Below are 25,757 nucleotides of genomic sequence, written 5' to 3' on the forward strand. Positions count from 1 at the left end.
TATTTTGAAGTAACGTTTTTGCAATAAAAACATCAATAAAAAATCAAAATTGACATTAATAATCTAATCCTAACCTAACCTAATCCTAACCTATCCTGTTCAATGCGTGAGCACGCGCGCACTTGGCGGTATATATGTGTGCGTGTATAAATGATCTACTGCAATCTTCCCATTTTCATCATTTTCTGAAACTATCCTCCAACTATAGACATTCGCGGAGAAATACTATGGGAGATGCTACCCCGGACATTAGATCATTCGCAGAACGTACTGCGTCAATTGCAGTACGTTTGAGATTGTTCTGAGAATATACACAATATACTTTTGCGATATTCTTAGAACATTCTCAGAATCTACTTGTGCTGTTAGGGATTATACATATCAATATTTTGACAATATATATATTTTACATTTTTCATATATTTTTATATATTTTATATATTCTCATATATATATATATATATATATATATATATAATATTATTATTATATATATAAAGACATAATTAATGAGAGCAACATAGAATTGTGCAATATGTACGCAATAAAGACAGATCTATGCTCTACAATCGTTGCTTGTACGAGACGATAAATCAGTGAAAATGCAACATTTTTTGTTACAATAAACACAATTAACCACAATGTAACGAAAAACTTTTGCATTGCTCTTTATAAAATATGCATGTCTTTCTAAAATATACATGTATTTTTATATTAGATAAGATATATTAGATTGTCGGTAACGTAACTATAAGTGTCGGTAATGTACCGACACTTTTAGTTATGTTAAAATGAGGGCGCCTACCCGTCGGAGTTCGGCTGCGACTCCGGCATCCCCTTAATAATATAATTTTGTACTTTTTATCAATTTACTTATATTCATGCGATACAAATTAGAAGTATGATTGATTTGTATATATGTACTTTCCTTTATTATAACTATTAATTAAATTATGTACATTAATGGGAAAATATTTTGCGCAGTATTTTTATATTATATAATATTTTCATTTCTTTAAATGACTTACAAGAAGAATATATAAACTTCGAATTATCGATTTTACTGAAACTTTGCGAGTATGTAGTACTTAATAATTAATGTATAATTAATTTACGCAAAGCAGTATGACACACTGCTTATTTATTAACTCATTATTTCAAATATTTGAAAATAAATAGGAATAGGCAAAATCACATGTGACGACACGCAAAATTAGATTTCAAGTTGTTTATTATTTTCAAAATTAAACATATTTAAATCATAAAAAATAAATGAAATAAATAAATAAATAAAAATAAATAAATAAAATGAATGAAACTAATTTTCTGCTTTATCAACATCAACCATGATGATATACAGGGTGTCCCATTTTAATGCCCCACCCCAAATAACTTTCTTATTTTTAATTTTAGAAAAAGATGTTTCAGACAAAAGTTGTATGGTTTCGAGGGGGACATAAGATGGTACCATTAATTTGATCTTGAAGAGTCACATGAAGGTTACGTGAAGATCATTTTCAATTTCTTAAATGGAACACCCTATATATTTTTGCATATTCTTGTAGCTTATCTTGAGAGCTTTCCAAAACACTATAAATAAACATTTTTTCATCAAGTACGTTTCGAGTAATGAGGCTTGAAATCATTTCTTAATTTTACATAAACCATAAAATATCTTGTAAAATATTCATTTTTTGATTATCTTACCTTAATACTTTTATGTACAAAATAATGAGAGAAATCCATTGGTGCAAAGAAAACATACAGTTGTTTTTAAGAAAAAATATGGAATTGTTAATTGCAAATTACATATTTTTTTCTTAAAAACAACTGTATGTTTTCTTTGCACCAATGGATTTCTCTCATTATTTTGTACATAAAAGTATTAAGGTAAGATAATCAAAAAATGAATATTTTACAAGATATTTTATGGTTTATGTAAAATTAAGAAATGATTTCAAGCCTCATTACTCGAAACGTACTTGATGAAAAAATGTTTATTTATAGTGTTTTGGAAAGCTCTCGAGATAAGCTACAAGAATATGCAAAAATATATAGGGTGTTCCATTTAACAAATTGAAAATGATCTTCACGTAACCTTCATGTGACTCTTCAAGATCAAATTAATGGTACCATCTTATGTCCCCCTCGAAACCATACAACTTTTGTCTGAAACATCTTTTTCTAAAATTAAAAATAAGAAAGTTATTTGGGGTGGGGCATTAAAATGGGACACCCTGTATATCATAGAAATACAGAAAACATAATTATGTTATTTGCACTCAAATCGATGACTCCAAAGTCGCATATTCTGCTTGCAGTGTGAATATTATCATTAAGATACAAAAGAAAAGATTAGTCACTAGCAATTTATAAAGTTTTTTTTAAAAAGATGACTCTTGTTATTGCACATTTACTTCACTTATCTCTTACATACAATGTTAATAAATAATAGTGATTATACGATATTTAAAAAATAATGATTATCAAATGAAATTTCATTATATAAGCGCATCCGTAATTGAAATATCCTTCAGTACTCTAGTAAATATTGATGAAAACATATCCATTCCATATATCGTCGTACACATGTAGTGACAGTACAAACATTTGATTGGACAATTTTTGATGGAAAAATTTGATGGAAACATTTGATTGAACAATTTTTGATGGAAAAATTATTTTAAACGTTCCTTGTGTAAGAAAGGTAATATTGATAATTGCATAAATTTTTTTGAAATTTAACATATAAAAAATATTTCAGATGAATTTACATATTTTTATAATAACAGATTATTTAATAAGTCAATTTTTAATATAAACATGCAAAAATATTATTTATCGTAAGAGTTTTTAAGATTTGATATTTCAATATTTAAATACTATCATCGAGTTAAGTCAATCAAGTAATATTATAAAATTAAAATTCTATTAAAGTAAAATTAATTTATGAACAAAAAGAACATTTTCTATATTAATATAATATTTTTCTCCTAATTCATGCAAAAGAAAGAAAATAAAAATTAACTTTAATTTCTCTAATAATAAACTCAATGTTAAATATACTAATTTTGATTATTGGTTTTATATCTTCGCAATATTTTGCATTTTTATGATTCTAATCAAATTATTGAATTTGATTTTATAATTTGATAATCATGATGATTTATGATTGTAACCAAATATAATGAAATAGCTTAATTTTATTTATTTTAGACGAAAACTTACGATGTTATTCGCGGAATTAATTGGGATTTTCATTGTTGCTTTGATTATTGCGTATACTTATTATAAGTATGTGTTATTCAATTACTGGCGCAAAAGAAATATTTTTTATATTAAACCTGTTGTGCCAACTGGTAATATTGGATCCATAGTGACTAAAAAAAGAACAATAGGCGAGTATATTTTCTTATAATATTATATATATTATAAGAATATATTATAATCCTTATAACGCATTTATTTTTACGCAAGCAATCTTCATTATCTTTAATATTTGTTTTTTTTACTCTGTTTTCCTTTTTTCATTTTATTTGAAACAAAAACTGGTGGAAAAAAATTTTGTTAACAGGCAAATTCTTCCATGATGTCTACATGAAATATAAGGAACATCGTGCCTTTGGAATATACGTATTTTTCAAGCCAAATCTGATAATTACTGATCCTGATCTTATTCGAATCGTGCTGACAAAGGAATTCAAGAATTTCCATGATCGCGGAGTGTTTTGCAACGAGAAGATTGATCCACTAACCGGTCATTTGTTTGCACTGTCTGGGCAGAAGTGGCGGAATTTGCGCGTCAAGTTGACACCCACTTTTACTTCAGGAAAAATGAAGCAAATGTTTGCGATTATGAAAATGTGCGGCGATGAATTTGTGAAAAATTTAGAAAATGTGGCACAAACAGGAGATTCAATCGAGATAAAAGATTGGTTTGGAAGGTAAAATTTTTTTAAAGAAATAATCTTTGTATGAATATAATATATATATTCATACAAGGATTATGAAAAAAAATTGTACGTAAAAATGTTTTTTAATATTACCACAATAATTTGTTGAAAATGTATTTGTAGATATACAACGGATATAATTATGTCAACAGCTTTTGGAGTCAAATCCAATTGTATAGCGAAAGAAGATAGTGAGTTTCGATATTGGGGAAAAAAGATCTTTGAAATTCATCCGTTTTGGGTTGCTTTATTTTTTCTTATGCCTCAAATTTTGAATTTCTTTTCCATTCCTTTACATAAACGAAGTATCAGAGAATTTTTTATGAAAACTTTTCGAGAGAATGTGGAATATAGACAAAGTCATAACATCATCAAGCAGGATTTTATGAATCTACTCATACAACTTATGGAGAAGGGCTACGTTGAATCCGATGATATAAAGGATATCGATAAATCCTGTAAATATCCTGTAAATATGTATATTGTATATGTATATAAGGATATCGATAAATCCTGTAAATATGTATATTGTTTTAAATATTTGTTTTCTATCGCGCTTATTTTGTCTTTTAAAATCAATTTTGTTTTTGAATATAATACATACAATTCTTATTTTAATTAAATACAGACAACAATATGACGATATAATAAGTTCTATATAGTAATTATATAAAAGCATTTTTAATTTTTCTTTTAGAATATTTCTAAAAGAAATAAGATTAATATAAAATGTTTTGCTTATATATAGCTACCATCAACAGGCTCACTGTGTCAGAAGCGGTTGCGCAAGCTTTCGTCTTTTTCGCTGCTGGCTTCGAAACTTCTTCGACAACAGCAACATTTTGTTTATACGAATTAGCTCAACATCAACACTTGCAAGATAAACTTCGCAATGAAATCGATGAAATATTAAAAAATCATGGCGAATTGACTTATAATGTTGTGAACGAAATGACATATCTTCACAAAGTAATAAACGGCAAGTTGATAATCTATATTGTAAAGTCATCGAGACTGATTATTTTTATCAAGTTTCCTGCACAAACAGATTACAAATTCTAACTGGAAGTTTCTACACACACATACACACTAATATTTCTTGATTTACATATATCTAAGTAAATATGTCTAATAATAATTGATTATATATTTTGAAGTGTTTTTATATTTTTTTATATATTGCAGAGACACTGAGGAAATATCCGCCTATACCTACTTTGCATCGCATCTGTACCGAAGAAATAGATCTTCCAACTACAAATATTCATGTTTCAAAAGACACATCAATCACTATACCGGTATTCGGATTACATCGAGATCCATTGATATATCCAGATCCTGATAGATTTGATCCTGAACGATTTAACGAGGATAAGATAGCAGCCAGACATCCTTACACTTATTTACCATTTGGAGAAGGACCACGAATTTGTATCGGTAAGTGTAGATAAGTCTTTTCTATCTAATTGATAAAATCTGTTTTCTCATTGTTTACGCGAATTTTTTTTTAAACTTTTTATATTATTAATTTCTTTCAATATATTTTTATAGCAATTTTTTATTAAATTATGAAGGGGGGATACAAATATATATAGATTAATACATATATTTCAAAACACATATAATTAAATAATTAGATATTTTATTTATAGTGTAAATATAATATAATATATTTTTTAAATATTTTGCCAAAAGTCTTTTCTTCCTAATATTTATTTATGATATTATGTTAGCAACATTATTAAATAATATATGATTTAATTTAAGAAGAATGATATAATTACTTTTTTAGCGTTTTTTATCTAGTGCTAGCTCTGATTTGTTCGATTTTGAGTTATTTATATTGTAATATTTCATTGATTATTAACAGTATATGTTATTGAATAAATTGTATATGATTATTTATGATTATGATTTATAATTATGATTTATTAAGATATTATAATTATATTTTGATTATATTTTAATTAGAGATGCTATTAACTTTAAATATTTTTTTAAAAATTCTAAAAAGAATTCTAAAAAAATATTTAATTATATCTAAATTATCATTTATATATTTTACTATGTAATATCTATGTAATATCTTATTATGCAATGACTATAACAAATGTGAATTACCTATCATATTCTTGTCACCCAGACAGCACAGAATATTGTAGCAGTATTATTAATATTGTTGTAACATTGTAGCAACATTGCAATATGGTCGCAATATTGCTGCAATGTTCCGTGTTGTATGAAGTATTACGATATTATCCTATCAATGTATCAATCTTACGTCATTATTACTATTAATTTTTAGGTTCAAGATTTGGCTATATGCAAACCAAGATTGGACTCGTAAGTCTTCTGTCGAAATTCAAATTCAAACTTGATCCCCGAACTATGATTCCGTTAACTTACGATCCGACTAACTTTGTACTTGCGCCCAAAGAAGGTGTATACCTTACTACGAAGCCGCGATAAAAGAATAATATAAGCACTCTTGAATATATTTAAATTTACTTCCAAGAATATTATGTATATCTCATACAACAAAGAAGCTGGCAACAATATTTCTGCAATGTTATATTATAATGCAATGATCATTGCATTATAAAGTTGCAAAAATATTGCAAAGATATTATTTAACAATATTATAGCACAATGTGCAACATTTTCAAATAACAAAAATGTATATTAGTGTATGACATGTGTTTTTTCGTTTGTCGCTACGCGACGACAAACTTAACTAACTTGTATTTAAATTTTCATCAGAGAGAGAGAAAATGGGTAAAAATAAAAGCCATCATAAGAATTGATACAGACTAACATAAGATCTAAAGTATATTTCTTTTCTTTTATCAGTTTAATTTCTGGCAAACTGACTTGATTTAAAGTAATTTGTTTAATAATCTAGATCCTTTGTTGGAATTCAATATTTTAAATGGATTAGTTGAAATTAGACGGATAAATGGCTAATAGTCCATTTATTGCGTGTATTAAAATATTTTTATTGTCGAGTGTATGTAAGATAGTCGTATATAAATTATCGATATAAACATTAAATAAGGGACATTTAATAAAAAACAAAGCTTTCGTAAACAGTTAATAGATTATTCTTTTCTTTATCCGTCATAAATATTAATATTTACCTTATTGCTTGCCAAATAAAATTTATTTTGTATAAATGTGTTTTATTTTTAATAGTTATTTTAATATTTGTGTGTTTTTATTCTATGAATTATGTTAAAATATCGTATAAAAATTTTCTATTTTATATGTATATATTTGAAGTTTTTAAATTTTATCTCGATTTATTTCATTTAGTATTGATTGACAACTTTTAAATAATATTTAAAAGCAATAAAAAATATTTAAGCATACGATTTCTAATTATTTTATTTACAATAAAGTGATCAAGGCTCTAATTAAACAAATTACAAATAGTTAAAAACGGTCGTATAGAGCTGGATAGAAGTGTATTAACAGAATTTAATTATATCTAGAAAAATGAATACATTCGAATAAGTCTATGTCGACGGTGACATTACAATAATAACAGACAAGCTAAACATATGTACATTATTAAAGGCGAACGTTTCGATCGATTTTTCGATCCTCTACAGCGCAAACAAATATGTAGGTAAATAAATTCGAAAGAAATTAACGGAATATAAGTTAAACATTACGAAATTCAAAAAATAAAAATACAAGTGGATGTTAAATGTCGATACATCCGCGCAATGATATGAAATAAATACGGATAAAGCTAGTAGAAGTATAAGTCAGGATTATAATCCGCAAAACGCATTAAATATGGTCGTCAAAAACAATGCAACAGATGCAATGTCACAGAATAAAAAGATGCAAAATGTAAACAGAAAAAACCTTGCTATACTCAGTTGCAGAGATAAACTATAACCATGCAGTCTCCCTGCTAGTTTATTTGCCAGTGGGTGTGCTCCCATGGTAGAGAGAGATCTCGTGCTAAATAAAAAATAGAGATAGCAAAGTCAAAAACAATCTAAAAAACTTAAACTTACAAAAAAATAGTAACTCACTCGAATATAGCAATTATCCAGTAGCAAGAGAGTGTGAAAGATCTTAAATATTTCAGTGCAAGTTCAAACCACAAGTGCGGTAATGAGTAAAAGTACCTCGTTTATATATGAAAGTCAGAGCTCATGAAGATTGTTTATAAGACTATTATACGAATCTCAGGTAAACACTCAGTGTCTGTTTGAAAATTTAAGCCGTTAATTTGTCTTTTTATGAAAATAGCTTCAGACAAAATTCTTTTATAATAATTAGGCTCATTGTCAAGTACTGTTATGTCGTCCCATTTAAAATCGTGATCATGTGATAATCTATGGTCTGTGATAACGGATCTTGAACACAAATTGCGTCCGATATGCAGGCGATGTTCAGAAATTCTCGTTTTAAGCATTCTGCTGATTTGGCCAACATAAGACGCATCGCAGTCTGCACAATCAATCTTGTAAACCACGTTCGTCTTCTGTAGTCTAGGAACCGTATCTTTATGAACCTTGATGAGTGAATTGAGCTTGTTCATACTATAATAAGACAGCTTTAAGTCGAATTTTCGAGCTATCAATTTAAATTTCTCAGAAAGGCCCGGTAAGAACGGTATCGTAAGGTAGGAAGAATCTTCATGTAAAGTATTCTGCGGAGTAATTGTAATAGAACTATTAATTAAAAAATCCAATCTACCAGTTATCGTTCGGAAGATAAATATTAGGGGGTAATTATTCTTTAGTAATATGTTGATAATTATTTTGAAATTAGCCGTATGGAAGCGAGGATGTGATAGTCGGAATGCTCTATCAGTAAGGCCGATGATAGTGCCTTTTTTCTGGCAGAGAGGATGCTGTGAGTAATAATTGAGATATCTACCAGAAAATGTTGGTTTGTGGTACCAATTGTAGATTAAGGTGTTGTTCTCAATTATAATACTAATGTCTAGGAAATTCAGGCATCTATTATTTTCAATTTCAAGGGTAAACTGCAGTCTCCCGTGGAGAGAATTGAAGATGTCAAATGTTTCAGTAATAGAGTCAGTGGGAACGGCCATTAGTATGTCATCAACATAGACTTATTATACAGGGTGTTTCATTTTAATCCGACCACCTAAATTTCTCGGAACCTAAGCAAGATAGAGAAAAATGTTTTAGACAAAAGTTGTATGGTTTCAAGGGGGACATAAGATGGTGTCATTAGTTTGATCTTGAAGAGCCACTTGAAGGACACGCGAAGGTCAGCTCCAACTTTTTAAATGGAACACCCTATATACTTTTGCATATTCTTGTAGCTCATCTCAAGAGCTTTCCAAAACACTATAATTAAGTTAGTTTTCATTAAGTACTTTCCAAGTTATGAGGCTTGAAATCATTTTTTAATTTTACATAAACCGTAAAATATCTTGTAAAATATTCATTTTTCGATTATTTTACCTTAATACTTTTATGTACAAAATAATGAGAGAAATCAATTGGTGTAGAGAAAACTCATAGTTGTTTTGAAAAAAAAATATGTAATTTGCAATTAACAATTACATATTTTTTCTTAAAAATAACTATGTCTTTTCTTTACACCAATTGATTCTTCTCATTATTTTGTACATAAAAGTATTAAGGTAAAATAATCGAAAAATGAATATTTTACAAGATATTTTACGGTTTATGTAAAATTAAAAAATGATTTCAAGCCTCATAACTTGGAAAGTACTTAATGAAAACTAACTTAATTATAGTGTTTTGGAAAGCTCTTGAGATGAGCTATAAGAATATGCAAAAGCATATAGGGTGTCCCATTTAAAAAGTTGGAGCTGACCTTCGCGTGTCCTTCAGGTGGCTCTTCAAGATCAAACTAATGACACCATCTTATGTCCCCCTTGAAACCATACAACTTTTGTCTAAAACATTTTTCTCTATCTTGCTTAGGTTCCGAGAAATTTAGGTGGTCGGATTAAAATGAAACACCCTGTATATATAGATAGAGAACTTACAAAGATGGAGGGAATGTAAGATAGTAATGCCAACGCCCTGTTCTCTAAGTTCTGCATTACCAAATCCGAGATTATAGGAGAAAGGGGTGACCCCATGGGGGTCATTCCAAAAGTTGGCGGTAAATTTTGCCATTAAATGTAAAAAAGGTGGAACATAATACTAATTTAACTCCATTAAGAAAATCGGACTTTGGAATGTCACATATTCCACCTAAAAATTGCCATCTATTTGAAATACTCTCCAACGCGAGGTCTATAGGAACATTGGTAAACAAAGATACAACATCCAACGAGATTAGACTGCAATCGTCTTTTATATTAATATGTGCTAATTTATCTACCAGTTCAAAGTTATTGTTTATATGGCTGTGAGCTGTGGGGAAATTATTATACATTAGTTTATGAAGATATAGAGATAATTTGTAAAGCGAATTGTTAATAGATGAGACTATGATCCTGTAAGGACAATTGGTTTTGTGGATTTTAGGTAGGCCATAAGCTTTGGGAAGCGAGCCGTCCGTGAATAATAGAGAACGATAAATACCCTGAGAGATAAAGCCTTTATTTTTCCATCTTATTAAGAGTTCTCGTAGGTTGGAAATCAATTTATTGATTGGATTTTCAAGACTACTAAATACGTGTCTTTGTCTTCTAATAATTTTTCAACTTTATTTATGTAATCATCTTTATCTAAAGCTACTGTGGTATTGCCTTTGTCAGCCCGAGTAACGATAATGTTCGGATTATTTAAAAAATTTTTTGTTTTGTGGTGTAAATCCAGAAGATGATTATTTATGGAGTTGTTGTTGTAAGAGTAAGCAGAAATCATATTCAACAGGCTCAAGGAATTATTTCTAAATTCAGCACGCTTATTCGGTGGGAGTTTGTTTAAACTATATTCAAAATTTTTAATAAACTCGAAAATCAATAATTTCCTATTTTTAATTGGTAGACTAAAATTATCTCCCAACTGCAAAAAACTAACTATGTCATCCGGAATAATAGTGGAAGACAGATTGACAAACCATTTATCAATAAGATTTAAACCTTTATTATCAATCTCGCACTGTTTCTCTGTGAAGTCAATGGGGAGAACAAGAACTTCGGAAGAATCTACGTGGTTGTTGTTTTTTGTGGAGTAATTATAATCACGATTCTTTTGGGAGTCAATAACAGTCTTAAATTGTGGTGGCGTTACCCAGTAATGATAATGTATCGGATGAGTATCTCCGTTTACATTCTGTTTGTGCTTCGAGAATAAGAACCGGAACTTATCACTATATCTGTGACGCTCTTTCAGATAATATGTAAATAGCGATCCGCTTAGTCTATTGAAGAAGGATGCACAGATGGACGTTGGAACATATTTTTCTAACTCTAATGTTAATACAATTTATTATGAGCAAATCTGATTATAATTATTTTATTTATTTATTTTTTATTTATTTTATTTAATTATATGCACGATACATTCTATTTTATCGATTTACACAAAAACAAATATCTTCATAAATTTGTAGATAATTTTACAATAAACTTTTACAATATAGATATATATATATGGAGTCATGCAGTATAAATACATATAAATATCATCAGGATTCTTTATAAAACTAAAGCTAAAATTATACTTATGCTTTTCGAGACTAGAAAATTTTGTTTTTTTTTTTAGAAATTGGTCTAGTAGATCTACCGACGAATCGCAATCTATACGGAGTCTACTAGCTACACTGTGATATGTAGCATATAGTATACGGTCCCTAAAATGTGCTGAGCTTTCCTAAGGCATAAATTACATTAGAATAAACGATTCTATGAATATTAACATAGAGCATAAAGTTGCGTTTAACGCAGAGCAAAATATGACTGTATAATTTAATATATTGCGTAACAGAGATATAAATTTTGAATTTTGAAAGACGTTAATTTTTTAAAATTCGGAGACATATTTTGACATTTTCATTTTTGTGCGTTAGTTTATTATTGTTGAACAACTTAAAATTATTTTAAGTAATTCACTTTAATATATTCTAGAAAAATATGTGGAAACTTTTCTCTTAACAAAATTTAATTCATTTAATCCGTAATGTGTATTTGTTTAGTAATGTATTTGTTATGAATAACTTACAGAACGATGGTTTTTCGGATCTAATTGTCGCCATAGTTGAACCAATTTATGGAGCATTTCTATCGAAAATACATACTCGTCGAGTATTTCCACAATTTGTATTATTTCTGTCTTATCCCAGAAAGTGTCATTGATATTGGTCTCTTCCCAAAAGGAAAGTTTTTCAGAAGAAATCCAAAATATTGGATATGTAGGATATTTATTTTTAATGCGAGACAATATTTTTTGCTCGATATCATCTAACCATGTATTTTGAATCGAATAAGACACTTGTGGTAGAGAATATGGTTTAATTTCATTTATGTCGTGGTTGGGATGGTCTTGTAAACATTGTAAAATGAAATTGCAGTCAAATATGGTAGTGCACATCGCAAAATTTCTAAATAAAAATTTAATTATTAAACTATACAATGATTACGTTAATTTAATGTTAATAGCAATTTATATATATATATATATATATATATATATATATATATCTTATAAAATCTTTTCTTAAAATGTATGAGAAGTAAAGGAATAGTTTCAAAAATGGGATTTTATTCGTGATATGGATTGTATATTTACTAACATGTTATTTTTAAGATCAATTTGTTTCTTAAGTGAGAAATGTATTAAACACCTACAAACACTGAACGGAAATCAAATATCATCAAATAGTTGAAATTTTTGATAATATAATGATTTGTGTCAAACATTCTAACAAAATTCTAAAAACAATTATATTAATATTTTTATAACACATCTTTTTGAATAAAATGTTAATTTTTTATTATTTGTTGTTAATTCGTTCATTACACATTCAAATTAACATATTCTATACATTCATTATAAAAAATATTTTAAAAACAACACATAGGTAATATCATACGTTTTTAAGATAGATAATTTTATAGCTTTAGCTTAGATAATATTTTATAACTTAGATAAAATTTTATAGCAATAATATAAAATTACATAATAATTTTATAATGTCAAAAAGAAATTTTGCTTATAGATTTTATACATTCTATATTTCAAAATGCTCGAAACATGTTATCACAATACAAACATAAATGTCTTTATTTTTGTTAATTGTAATATATGTAAAAGATAAAAACAATACTTAAAATAATAAAAATTAGTTGATTTAAAAATTAAAGAAAATGTCTTTTATAAAATAGAAGCGTTACCTGTTCCTTCACACAATTTTATATGCACATTTAAAGAAAGAAAGATAAATATTTTATTATATATTTAATGTCTTATCCTACTAGTTGAATTAGCCAGTTTTAGTACCAGATTTAATACCAAAAGCATTCAATCGCGAACTTATTGCTTCAAAAGACTATCATAAACTGACATCTCCGTTGGCATACCTAACAGTATGTAGAAGGTTACGATCTAGTCGAATATGATCATATAAATTAAAATCATATTGCGCCAATTTTTGGTCATTATTATATGTTATCATATAAAATTACGCATATTTATATCTGAATATATTACACTCATTTTTTCTCGGGATATTATATAAATGATATATCATCATAAATAATTTTGTAGATAATTTTACTGTAGTCAAAATAGTCTATCTATAATTAATTCCTTATACATATTTAATAACATGTCGTATTAATACATTGTATGAGGAATTAAAAATATTGGTGATGCATACGTCAATCAATGTACGTCAAACAATCATCATAGATAATTTTGTACATCATAAATAATTGTACCGTCGTCAAAATATAGTCTATCTATAAATAATCTCTTATACATAATAATATGTCGTATCTTAAAAAGATTGGTAATGTACGTCAGATAATCAATGTTACTCTAATGTATGCAACGATATATGATAATTTTTGATATTATGAATGAGAGTGAGGAAAACGGAACTGACATCTGGACTCTAATAATTATATATAGGTAAAATGTTTTACTTCTTCAAATTTTACTTAAAAAAAAACATAAAAATTATTTTTTTATTTTTATTATATTTCCCATACATATATTCCTACTCGGAAAAATTTATCTACTAGATATTTAATAAATATCTAAATATCTATATGAGGTCCATACCCTCTTTCAGAAATCAAGCAGACCATGATACCTCTCAGTCTTCTCCCTAATAATATAAATAATATAAAAAATATAAATAAGAATATAAATAATTTAATTCATAATAATTTATTATAATAAAAATATTAATATATTCTCTCTTAATTCCACGCTATTTATTTATTTATTTATGTTTTTTATTCTTTTTCTTCTCAACATTAGTTTATTTATTTATTTAGTTCGCTATAAGTTAGTCCTTTAAAACTAAATATTATAGAATTTGATTTCGAAAAAGAGCGGTAAAACAATCGAATAAATCCAAATATGTAGCATAACGAATGGTGCCGTGTTACATCAATCGCTTAATAAATAATTGTTTAATAATTAATTTATAAAATAAAATATATCATTCTCCATATCATTTAAAATTACGCGTGAATATGTAACAGGATTGTTATGTTTTAAACATTTATGTTTGAAGCAAATGTTTAAAACATGTTTTTTACATTACATCAAATTAAATACAATTTTGTATTAAACATATTTAAAAAAACAAATGTTTTAAACATGATTTTTAAAAAATGTGTTTTATTTTAATATATTTTTAAAGTATGTAATTAAATTAATAAATAATATTAATATACATGTTTATTGTAATAAAATTTATTTTACATATGTATGTTGAACACTGATATATATTTCATATAAGTATACAGGGTGTTTCATAAGTCGTAGGCAAAATTTCAGGAATGGATTCCACATACTTAGAGAAGAAAAAGAATTTAATCAACATAGGTTCGGAAATAATTAGTTTTTGAGTTATTAAAATTTTTGCAATACAATATTTTGTCTCATTTCTCGTCTTAGAAGTCTTCTTACAGGCATTAACAATGTTTTTCAAGTTCGGCAACAGAAAAAATATGTAATTTGCAATTACCAATTACATATTTTTTTTTCGAAACTGTGTTTCCTTTATACCAATTGATTTCTCTCATTATTTTGTACATAAAAGTATTAAAGCAAGATAATCGAAAAATGAATATTTTACTAGATATTTTACGGTTTATATAAAATTAAAAAATGATTTCAGGCCTCATAACTCGGAAAGAAACTTAATGAAAACTAACTTAATTATAGTATTTTGAAAAGGTCTGAAGAAGGGATACAAGAATATGTAATAAAAAGTAGAGGGTTCCATTTCAAAAATTCAAGGTTGCCTTGTCGTGACCTTGACGATGTCATTCAAGGTCAAATACATGGCACCAGTAAATAGACCTTTTTATACCCTACAATTTTTGTTTAAAACAATTTTTTGTAAAACTTCTATTTTTTTGTGATATTTCGAACTCCCGACTCTTTCAAACACTCCGTATTCCGTAGCGCTGTAACGACACGTTTCCGACCTCAGCTTTATTTGCAAAATATGATTCTTATGGTGTCTTCGACAATCTCTGAAAATTTGTCGGTTGAATTTCCAAACATCATGTATATATTAAGCCGAAAGCAGAATGGAGAATAATATGTTATAATATAATATATTATATTATAAAAAATGAATAGAAATGAATTTCAAATGAAACATTAAAATAAATATTATTTCTAATCATCATTTAGAATTAAACTGTTTGAATAAAGTTCTCATAATAAATATCAGTTTGGACCCTTTTCCTTTTTCCAGCCTATTGCGTATTTTACTGTATAAACCGAAAGTAGAAAATAATTTTTCAATATAACATAATTAATAAGAAGAGATTTTTCAATTGATATCATCGAAGCAATGACTGAATGTAAAATAAGTAGATTAGATAACACGCGAATAATTTAAATCCAAAATAATTGGAAAATAAAAACTCCGATGTTCTAAATAATTTTTGGCCTTATAAAGGGTCGATTAAATGTTTTGAAACCTACGTTCGAAAGGCAAACCTATATATATATATATATTCATACATTCTACGAATAAAATTCTCTTTACATATGAAAGAATTTTTAATGCATATAATTTGAATTTGCACTTAAATCGATGACTCCAAAATCGCATATTCTGCTTGCAGTGTGAATATTATCATTAAGATAAAAAAGAAAAGATTAGTCAGCAATTTATAAAGTTATTTTAAAAAGATAACTCTTGTCATTGCACATTTACTTCACTTACATATAATATCACTTACATATAATGTTCTCTTACATATAATGTTAATAAAAAAATAGTGATTATATGATATTTAAAAAATAATGATTATATAACGAAATGTTCATTATATAAGCGCATCCGCGATTTAAATATCCTTCAGTGCTTTAAAAATATTGGTGAAAACATATCCATTCAATATATCGTCATACACATGTAGTGACAGTGATATAGCTTACAAACAATTGATTGCTTTTTGATGGAAAAATTATTTTAAACGGTCCTTGTGTAAAAAATGTAATATTGATAACTGCATAAATTTTTTTAAAATTTAACATATAAAAAATATTTCAGATAAATTTGCATATTTTTATAATAACAGATTATTTAATAAGTCAATTTTTAATATAAACATGCAAAAATATTATTTATCGTAAGAGTTTTTAAGATTTGATATTTAAATATTTAAATAGTATCATCGAGTTAAGTCAATCAAATAATATTATAAAATTAAATTAAACAGTAATCGGGCTTGAGGAGCTAATATTATAATAATATTAGCTCCTCAAGCCCGATTACTGTTTAATTTATTTAGATAGAAGGCTCTTTTACTATTATAAAATTAAAATTCTATTAAAGTAAAATTAATTTATGAACAAAAAGAACATTTTCTATACTATTATAATATTTTTTTCCTAATTCATGCAAAAGAAAGAGAAAATAAAAATTAACTTTAATTTCTCTAATAATAAACTCAATGTTAAATATACTAATTTATTTTATTGGCTTTATATCTTCGCAATATTTTGCATTTTTATGATTCTAATCAAATTATTGAATTTGATTTTATAATTTGATAATCATGATGATTTATAATGAAATAGCTTAATTTTATTTATTTTAGACGAAAACTTACGATGTTATTCGCGGAATTAATTGGGATTTTCATTGTTGCTTTGATTATTGCGTATACTTATTATAAGTATGTGTTATTTAATTACTGGCGCAAAAGAAATATTTTTTATATTAAACCTGTTGTGCCAACTGGTAATATTGGATCCATAGTGACTAAAAAAAGAACAATAGGCGAGTATATTTTCTTATAATATTATATATATTATAAGAATATATTATAATCCTTATAATGCATTTATTTTTACGCAAGCAATCTTCATTATCTTTAATATTTGTTTTTTTTCCTCTGTTTTCCTTTTTTCATTTTATTTGAAACAAAAACTGGTGGAAAAAAATTTTGTTAACAGGCGAATTCTTCCATGATGTCTACATGAAATATAAGGAACATCGTGCCTTTGGAATATACGTATTTTTCAAGCCAAATCTGATAATTACTGATCCTGATCTTATTCGAATCGTGCTGATAAAGGAATTCAAGAATTTCCATGATCGCGGAGTGTTTTGCAACGAGAAGATTGATCCACTGATCGGTCATTTGTTTGCACTGTCTGGGCAGAAGTGGCGGAATTTGCGCGTCAAGTTGACACCCACTTTTACTTCAGGAAAAATAAAGCAAATGTTTGCGATTATGAAAATGTGCGGCGATGAATTTGTGAAAAATTTAGAAAATGTGGCACAAACAGGCGATTCAATCGAGATAAAAGATTGGTTTGGAAGGTAAAATTTTTTTAAAGATATAATCTTTGTATGAATATAATATATATATTATATTCATACAAGGATGATTAAAAAAAATTGTACGTATTATATTCATACAAAAATTATTAAAAAAAAATTGTACGTAAAAATGTTTTTTAATATTACCACAATAATTTGTTGAAAATGTATTTGTAGATATACAACGGATATAATTATGTCAACAGCTTTTGGAGTCAAATCCAATTGTATAGCGAAAGAGGATAGTGAGTTTCGATATTGGGGAAAAAAGATCTTTGATGTTCATCCGTTTTGGAGTACTTTATTTTTTCTTATGCCTCAAATTTTGAATTTCTTTTCCATTCCTTTACATAAACGAAGTATCACAGAATTTTTTACGAAGACTTTTCGAGAGAATGTGGAATATAGACAAAGTCATAACATCATCAAGCAGGATTTTATGAATCTGCTCATACAACTTATGGAGAAGGGCTACGTTGAATCCGATGATATAAAGGATATCGATAAATCTTGTAAATATGTATATAATTGTTTTAAATATTTGTTTTCTATCGCGCTTATTTTGTCTTTTAAAATCAATTTTGTTTTTGAATTATAATACATACAATTCTTATTTTAATACACACAATTAATACATACAATTCTTATTTTAATTAAATACAGACAACAATATGACGATATAATAAGTTCTATATAGTAATTATATAAAAGCATTTTTAATTTTTCTTTTAGAATATTTCTAAAAGAAATAAGATTAATATAAAATGTTTTGCTTATATATAGCTACCATCAACAGGCTCACTGTGTCAGAAGCGGTTGCGCAAGCTTTCGTCTTTTTCGCTGCTGGCTTCGAAACTTCTTCGACAACAGCAACATTTTGTTTATACGAATTAGCTCAACATCAACACTTGCAAGATAAACTTCGCAATGAAATCGATGAAATATTAAAAAATCATGGCGAATTGACTTATAATGCTGTGAACGAAATGACATATCTTCACAAAGTAATAAATGGCAAGTTGATAATCTATATTGTAAAGTCATCGAGACTAATTATTCTTATCAAGTTTCCTGCACAAACAGATTACAAATTCTAACTGAAAGTTTCTACACACACATACACACTAATATTTTTTGATTTACATATATCTAAGTAAATATGTCTAATAATAATTGATTATATATTTTGAAGTGTTTTTATATTTTTTTATATATTGCAGAGACACTGAGGAAATATCCGCCACTATCTACTTTGCATCGCATCTGTACCGAAGAAATAGATCTTCCAACTACAAATATTCATGTTTCAAAAGACACACCAATCACTATACCGATATTCGGATTACATCGAGATCCATCGATATATCCAGATCCTGATAGATTTGATCCTGAACGATTTAACGAAGATAAGATAGCAGGCAGACATCCTTACACTTATTTACCATTTGGAGAAGGACCACGAATTTGTATCGGTGAGTGTAGATAAGTCTTTTCTATCTAATTAATAAAATTTGTTTTCCCATTGTTTACGCTATTTTTTTTTTAACTTTTTATATTATTAATTTCTTTCAATATATTTTTATAGCAATTTTTTATTAAATTATGAAGGGGGGATACAAAAATATATAGATTAATACATATATTTCAAAACACATATAATTAAATAATTAAATATTTTATTTATAGTATAAATATAATATAATATATTTTTTAAATATTTTGCCAAAAGTCTTTTCTTCTTAATATTTATTTATGATATTATGTTAGCAACATTATTAAATAATATATGATTTAATTTAAGAAGAATGATATAATTACTTTTTTAGCGTTTTTTATCTAGCGCTAGCTCTGATTTGTTCGATTTTGAGTTATTTATATTGTAATATTTCATTGATTATTAACAGTATATTATTGAATAAATTGTATATGTTAAATTGTATATGTTATTGAATAAATTGTATATGATTATTTATGATTATGATTTATAATTATGATTTATTAAGATATTATAATTATATTTTGATTATATTTTAATTAGAGATGCTATTAACTTTAAATATTTTTTTAAAAATTCTAAAAAGAATTCTAAAAAAATATTTAATTATATATAAATTATCATTTATATATTTTACTATGTAATATCTATGTAATATCTTATTATGCAATGACTATAACAAATGTGAATTACCTATCATATTCTTGTCACTCAGACAGCACAGAATATTGTAGCAGTATTATTAATATTGTTGTAACATTGTAGCAACATTGCAATATGGTCGCAATATTGCTGCAATGTTCCGTGCTATATGAAGTATTACGATATTATCCAATCAATGTATCAATCTTACGTTATTATTACTATTAATTTTTAGGTTCAAGATTTGGCTATATGCAAACCAAGATTGGACTCGTAAGTCTTCTGTCGAAATTCAAATTCAAACTTGATCCCCGAACTATGATCCCGTTAACTTACGATCCGACTAACTTTGTACTTACGCCCAAAGAAGGTGTATACCTTATTATGAAGCCGCGATAAAAGAATAATATAAGCAATCTTGAATATATTTAAATTTTCTTCCAAGAATATTATGTATATCTCATACAACAAAGAAGCTGGCAACAATATTTCTGCAATGTTATATTATAATGCAATGATCATTGCATTATAAAGTTGCAGAAATATTGCAAAGATATTATTTAACAATATTATAGCACAATGTGCAACATTTTCAAATAACAAAAATGTATATTAGTGTATGACATGTGTTTTTTCGTTTGTCGCTACGCGATGACAAACTTAACTAACTTGTATTTAAATTTTCATCAGAGAGAGAGAAAGTGGTTAAAAATAAAAGCCATCAAAAGGATTGATACAGACTAACATAAGATCTAAAGTATATTTCTTTTCTTTTATCAGTTTAATTTCTGGCAAACTGACTTGATTTAAAGTAATTTGTTTAATAATCTAGATCCTTTGTTGGAATTCAATATTTTAAATGGATTATTTGAAATTAGACGGATAAATGGCTAATAGTCCATTAATTGCGTGTATTAAAATATTTTTATTGCCGAGTGTATGTAAAATAGTCGTATATAAATTATCGATATAAACATTAAATAAGAGACATTTAATAAAAAACAAAGCTTTCGTAAACAGTTAATAGATTATTCTTTTCTTTAACCGTCATAAATATTAATATTTACCTTATTGCTTGCCAAATAAAATTTATTTTGTATAAATGTGTTTTATTTTTAATAGTTATTTTAATATTTGTGTGTTTTTATTCTATGAATTATGTTAAAATATCGTATAAAAATTTCCTATTTTATATGTATATATTTGAAGTTTTTAAATTTTATCTCGATTTATTTCATTTAGTATTGATTGACAACTTTTAAATAATATTTAAAAGCAATAAAAAATATTTAAGCATACGATTTCTAATTATTTTATTTAATTATATGCACGATACAATATATATATATATATATATATATATATATATATATATATATGGAGCCATGCAGTATAAATACATATAAATATCATCAGGATTCTTTATAAAACTAAAGCTAAAATTATACTTATGCTTTTCGAGACTAGAAAATTTTGTTTTTTTTTTAGAAATTGATCTAGTAGATCTACCGACGAATCGCAATCTATACGAAGTCTACTAGCTACACTGTGATATGTAGCATATAGTATACGGTCCTTAAAATGTGCTGAGCTTTCCTAAGGCATAAATTATATTAGAATAAACGTTTCTATAAATATTCATATAGAGCATAAAGTTGCGTTTAACGCAGAGCAAAATATGACTGTATAATTTGATATATTGTGTAACGGAGATGTAAATTTTGAAATTTGAAAGACATTAATTTTTTAAAATTCGGAGACATATTTTGACATTTTCATTTTTGTGCGGTAGTTTATTATTGTTGAACAACTTAAAATTATTTTAAGTAATTCACTTTAATATATTCTAGAAAAATATGTGGAAACTTTTCTCTTAACACAATTTAATTCATTTAATCCGTAATGTATTTGTTTAGTAATGTGTTTGTTATGAATAACTTACAGAACGATGGTTTTTCGGATCTAATTGTCGCCATAGTTGAACCAATTTATGGAGCATTTCTTTCAAGAATACATACTCGTCGAGTATTTCCACAATTTGTATTATTTCTGTCTTATCCCAGAAAGTGTCATTGATATTGGTCTCTTCCCAAAGGGAAAGTTTTTCAGAAGAAATCCAAAATATTGGATATGTAGGATATTTATTTTTAATGCGAGACAATATTTTTTGCTCGATATCATCTAACCATGTATTTTGAATCGAATAAGATACGTGTGGTAGGGGATATGGTTTAATTTCATTTATGTCGTGATTGTCGTGATGGTCTTGTAAACATTGTAAAATGAAATTGCAATCAAATATGGTAGTGCACATTGCTGCAAAATTTCTAAATAAAAATTTAATTATTAAACTATACAATGATTACGTTAATTTAATGTTAATAGCAATTTAGTTTATTGAATTTTACCTTGACCATTTTTTAGAAACAATTCTGTCTAACTCAGTCGAAATTAATATGAAAATCGTAGAATCTTCAGTTATGGAATACAAAAGCCTGTCGAATTCTTCTCTAATAATGTCTTTTTGAGTGATTAATGACTCATTTTCGTATATCGCGAACAGATAATCCTGTAGGTTTTTTATACGCTTTATAATCGCTATTATTTGTTCTTTAAAATCTAAATGGATAAAAAATTTCTTCCACTTTTTTGTATTACGTCTTTCCTCCATCCATGGGTACCTAAAAATTAAAACAATAATAAATTTTAGGCAAAACAATAATAATTATTTTAAAACAATAATAAATTCTACTTTCTAAAATATGTACAATTTTTTTAATTGCATTTATGTCAATATTTTGAATAAATAAAAATTGTATAATACAATATTGGTTTTACGCACTATACTTTGAGGTTCATTATTACGAAGTTTCAATATAAATAATTAAAAAATATATATAACAATAATCTTGAGAGGCTTAATTCTTGCTCGTTGTATCGTTGCATTCCCGATCTATTGACTCGAAGTGGATTCTCGTAAGTGAAATGAGATTTTCGCTCGTACCGAAACCGGGAGTGCCGTTAAAAGTATATACATCGCGCGATCAAATATACAATTTTTAATCGCATTGAAATAGTGCGGGAGCGCCGTTCAGAATCGCGCATAAAATAACGAAAATAGCGATATAAAAATATCGCTCGTGAGTGCGGTAGTGTCGTTAAAAGTATCGCGCGCCAACAACATGAGAGGAGGAGGAGGCCTGGGAGAGGCATCTTACATCGGCGGAGCAACCTGATGGTGAATATCTATTATTTATATATTAATTGTTATAAATCGTTAACTTGTTATAAATGAACAATAATTCGATCTTATTACTTAAATGAATTAAAGAAAAAGATTTTTATAAAAGTCATATAAAATTTTCTATTTAAAATACAATTTCAAAAATTTATAAAATTTTTCCTTACGTGTTTATCTGCTTATTATTTTACAGATACGAATTACGTATCGAAAAATATTTCCAAAATATTATTCAATTGGTGTAAAGAAAACATACAGTTGTTTTTAAGAAAAAATATAAAATTGTTAATTGCAAATTATATATATTTTTTTAAAAACAACTATTTTTTTCTTTCTACAATTATTCCCTTTCTGTTTGGCTAAAGACTTTGTTTGCGATAAGCATGTTTCAATTCATTTTGTATCCTCTTACAAATGGCTTTTTTCAATTTATTTATCCAGTTAAAAAATCTGTTTAATATTCTAAATCTCAAAGGAATCGAGATTACTAAAAAAATTATTTGTCCCTCATTGGAATTAAGAATATTAAACAAATCAATCATTTGTCGTTATTTTATGTTTATTAATTTTCATGAAAAAAATCCCATTGGACGAAAGTCAATCAAGTGAAATTAATATAAAAAATTTTAAAAATAAATATAAAAAAAATTAAAAATAAATATAAAAGAAATTAACATAAAAAATTTTAAAAATAAAACAATAAGAATACATTAAAATAAACAAGAAACAAATACCTCTCAAAATATTTCTGTCTCCACAAACCCTTGTCTCTGTATCAACTCTTGGAATCTCGAACAAGGTGGCTCCAAATCTCACTATATCTTCGATGTCGATATTCACACATTTCAGAATAAAAATAATTGTTTCGTTAGGTAATAATGTTATTGTAGTTATTGGAAAGAATATTTAATAAAACAAGAAAGCTTGCAATGGACGTTATTTATTAGTTTCGTCTTACTTATTCTGTTTATATTCGTAAATATGAGAGATATGAGGCATTTTCCAACAAGAGACACTGAACTCTAATACATACTAAAACTAGAGAGAAGATAGAGAGGTGGCCCGCTTTTAGATGATCCCTGAAACGTGGACATGAACTACGGAGCCAATGTCCACGAATGTTCTCAGAGAGTAACATATATATGTTAATTTCTTTTTAATGGTTATAAAAGACGTATTAAAAAAAAGGCGCTTTCAGAAATGAAGCGGACCATGACACCTCTCAGTCTTTTCCCTAATAATATAAATAATATAAATAAGAATATAAATAATTTAATTAATAATAATTTATTATAATAAAAATATTAATATGTTCTTTCTTAATTACACGCTATTATTTATTTATTTAGTTTGCTGTAAAAGTCAGTCTTTTAAAATGCAAAACTAAATATTATAGAATTTGACTTCGGAAAAGCGCGGTAAAACAATCGAGTAAATCCAAGTAATTAGCATAACGAATGGTCCCGTGTTACATCAATTGTTTAATAAATAATTTTTTTCTAAGTTTTAAATTTCTCTTCTAAACGCGATTGATTTGGTAAGTACATTAAAAAATAATTTGATATAAATTATTAATACTTAATTTCATATATATTAAATAATACGTAAAATTACGTCGCGAAAATAGATCTCGAAATGCATATTTTGCGCGTGCGATGTATAAATTTAATTATGAATTGATTAAGCGATAGAAATTCAAATATTAAATAACTTCGATAAAAAAAAAAAAAACTTTCGATTTCGAAAATATTAAATCACTTCGACCGTTATGATCTTTACGGACAATAATTATTATTTTAATACTTAGAGTAAAATATATTTCGTGCTATTTTATCGTTCTATTTGACAATCTAGATATAATTTGGATAATAATTGATGAAATAATTAGCATAACGATCGAAAGGTATCGGTGATAAATTGAGGTATATGAAGTTATTTAAGCCAAATTATCAGAACACAATAAATTATGGAATTAATTTGTTAATTTTTTGTTATATATTGCTTTTAAAAGGAATTTTTTTGCTGCAACGATTAAAAAGTTATAAAGGGCTAGATAGCTTAAGATTAAGCTATCACGCCATTGTAAAAAATGGCATAAGTTAAAGCAAAAAATTAACAATACTAAAATTATTTGTAAAATTACATATAATATATAATATAATATTTCACTTTCATCTAAATCTACGATTTGATCCAAGTGATCTGCTTGGCATCAAATACTCTATAAATAAAGATGAGTAACATGCCGACGTGTAGGCATATCCACAGCCATATTCTGTCATCCGAGCGTTATAAATTCATTTTTCTTTATTACAAATTTCGATTTTATCATTGTATTCTCCGCTATATTGATGAATATTTTATCTGCGCCGACTTTTCTCATTAATTTGAACGTTGACCTTATATTTAAATTTGCGAATGTTATTATTTGCGAGCGACCTGTTTCTCTTTACATTTAAATTTTTATTTTTTTTTGTATTTT

The 25,757-nt window shown here is 26.6% G+C and overlaps 2 protein-coding genes and 1 long non-coding RNA gene across 5 annotated transcripts; 2 read left to right on the forward strand and 1 right to left on the reverse strand.

The window, feature by feature from the left end:
- The first annotated feature begins 2,550 nt into the window (after positions 1-2,550).
- On the forward strand, positions 2,551-6,772 carry LOC112637460 (probable cytochrome P450 6a14). Its single transcript, XM_025407234.1, has 8 exons — positions 2,551-2,636; positions 2,678-2,707; positions 3,217-3,402; positions 3,579-3,944; positions 4,077-4,411; positions 4,702-4,932; positions 5,139-5,390; positions 6,259-6,772. The coding sequence occupies exons 3-8, from the start codon at positions 3,230-3,232 to the stop codon at positions 6,420-6,422; spliced, it is 1,521 nt and encodes a 506-aa protein (XP_025263019.1). The 5' UTR covers positions 2,551-2,636; positions 2,678-2,707; positions 3,217-3,229; the 3' UTR covers positions 6,423-6,772.
- A 4,763-nt stretch (positions 6,773-11,535) lies between these two features.
- On the reverse strand, positions 11,536-13,305 carry LOC112637457. Its single transcript, XR_003122553.1, has 3 exons — positions 13,264-13,305; positions 12,092-12,470; positions 11,536-11,743 (listed from the first exon to the last, which is right to left on the reverse strand). It is a non-coding gene; the product is annotated as an uncharacterized LOC112637457 (long non-coding RNA).
- Positions 13,306-13,931: 626 nt separating this feature from the next.
- Positions 13,932-20,783, forward strand: LOC105258679 (probable cytochrome P450 6a14). Of its 3 annotated transcripts, none has more exons than XM_025407231.1 (7): positions 13,932-14,002; positions 17,170-17,351; positions 17,528-17,897; positions 18,075-18,409; positions 18,681-18,911; positions 19,118-19,369; positions 20,270-20,783. In XM_025407231.1, exons 1-7 carry the CDS (start codon positions 13,947-13,949, stop codon positions 20,431-20,433), a joined length of 1,590 nt encoding a protein of 529 aa, XP_025263016.1. In that variant the 5' UTR covers positions 13,932-13,946; the 3' UTR covers positions 20,434-20,783. The 3 variants fall into 3 exon arrangements, with proteins under 3 accessions (XP_025263016.1, XP_025263018.1, XP_025263017.1); XM_025407232.1 differs by lacking the exon at positions 13,932-14,002 and adding an exon at positions 16,549-16,562; XM_025407233.1 differs by lacking the exon at positions 17,170-17,351 and having other exon boundaries at positions 13,976-14,002.
- Positions 20,784-25,757: the final 4,974 nt, after the last annotated feature.

This window comes from Camponotus floridanus, unplaced genomic scaffold (genome assembly GCF_003227725.1).
Source record: "Camponotus floridanus strain SB8 unplaced genomic scaffold, Cflo_v7.5 scaffold169, whole genome shotgun sequence".
Taxonomy (NCBI): domain Eukaryota; kingdom Metazoa; phylum Arthropoda; class Insecta; order Hymenoptera; family Formicidae; genus Camponotus; species Camponotus floridanus.

Bases quoted from the DNA above. Each gene is read 5' to 3' on its own strand.
- LOC112637460 (XM_025407234.1), top strand. From the start codon at position 3,230: ATGTTATTCGCGGAATTAATTGGGATTTTCATTGTTGCTTTGATTATT. The intron at 4,933-5,138 runs GCAAGTTGATAA...TATATATTGCAG, and splicing joins TCTTCACAAAGTAATAAACG to AGACACTGAGGAAATATCCG. The intron at 5,391-6,258 runs GTAAGTGTAGAT...ATTAATTTTTAG, and splicing joins AGGACCACGAATTTGTATCG to GTTCAAGATTTGGCTATATG.
- LOC105258679 (XM_025407231.1), top strand. From the start codon at position 13,947: ATGAATGAGAGTGAGGAAAACGGAACTGACATCTGGACTCTAATAATT. The intron at 17,352-17,527 runs GCGAGTATATTT...TTTTGTTAACAG, and splicing joins GACTAAAAAAAGAACAATAG to GCGAATTCTTCCATGATGTC. The intron at 17,898-18,074 runs GTAAAATTTTTT...ATGTATTTGTAG, and splicing joins ATAAAAGATTGGTTTGGAAG to ATATACAACGGATATAATTA.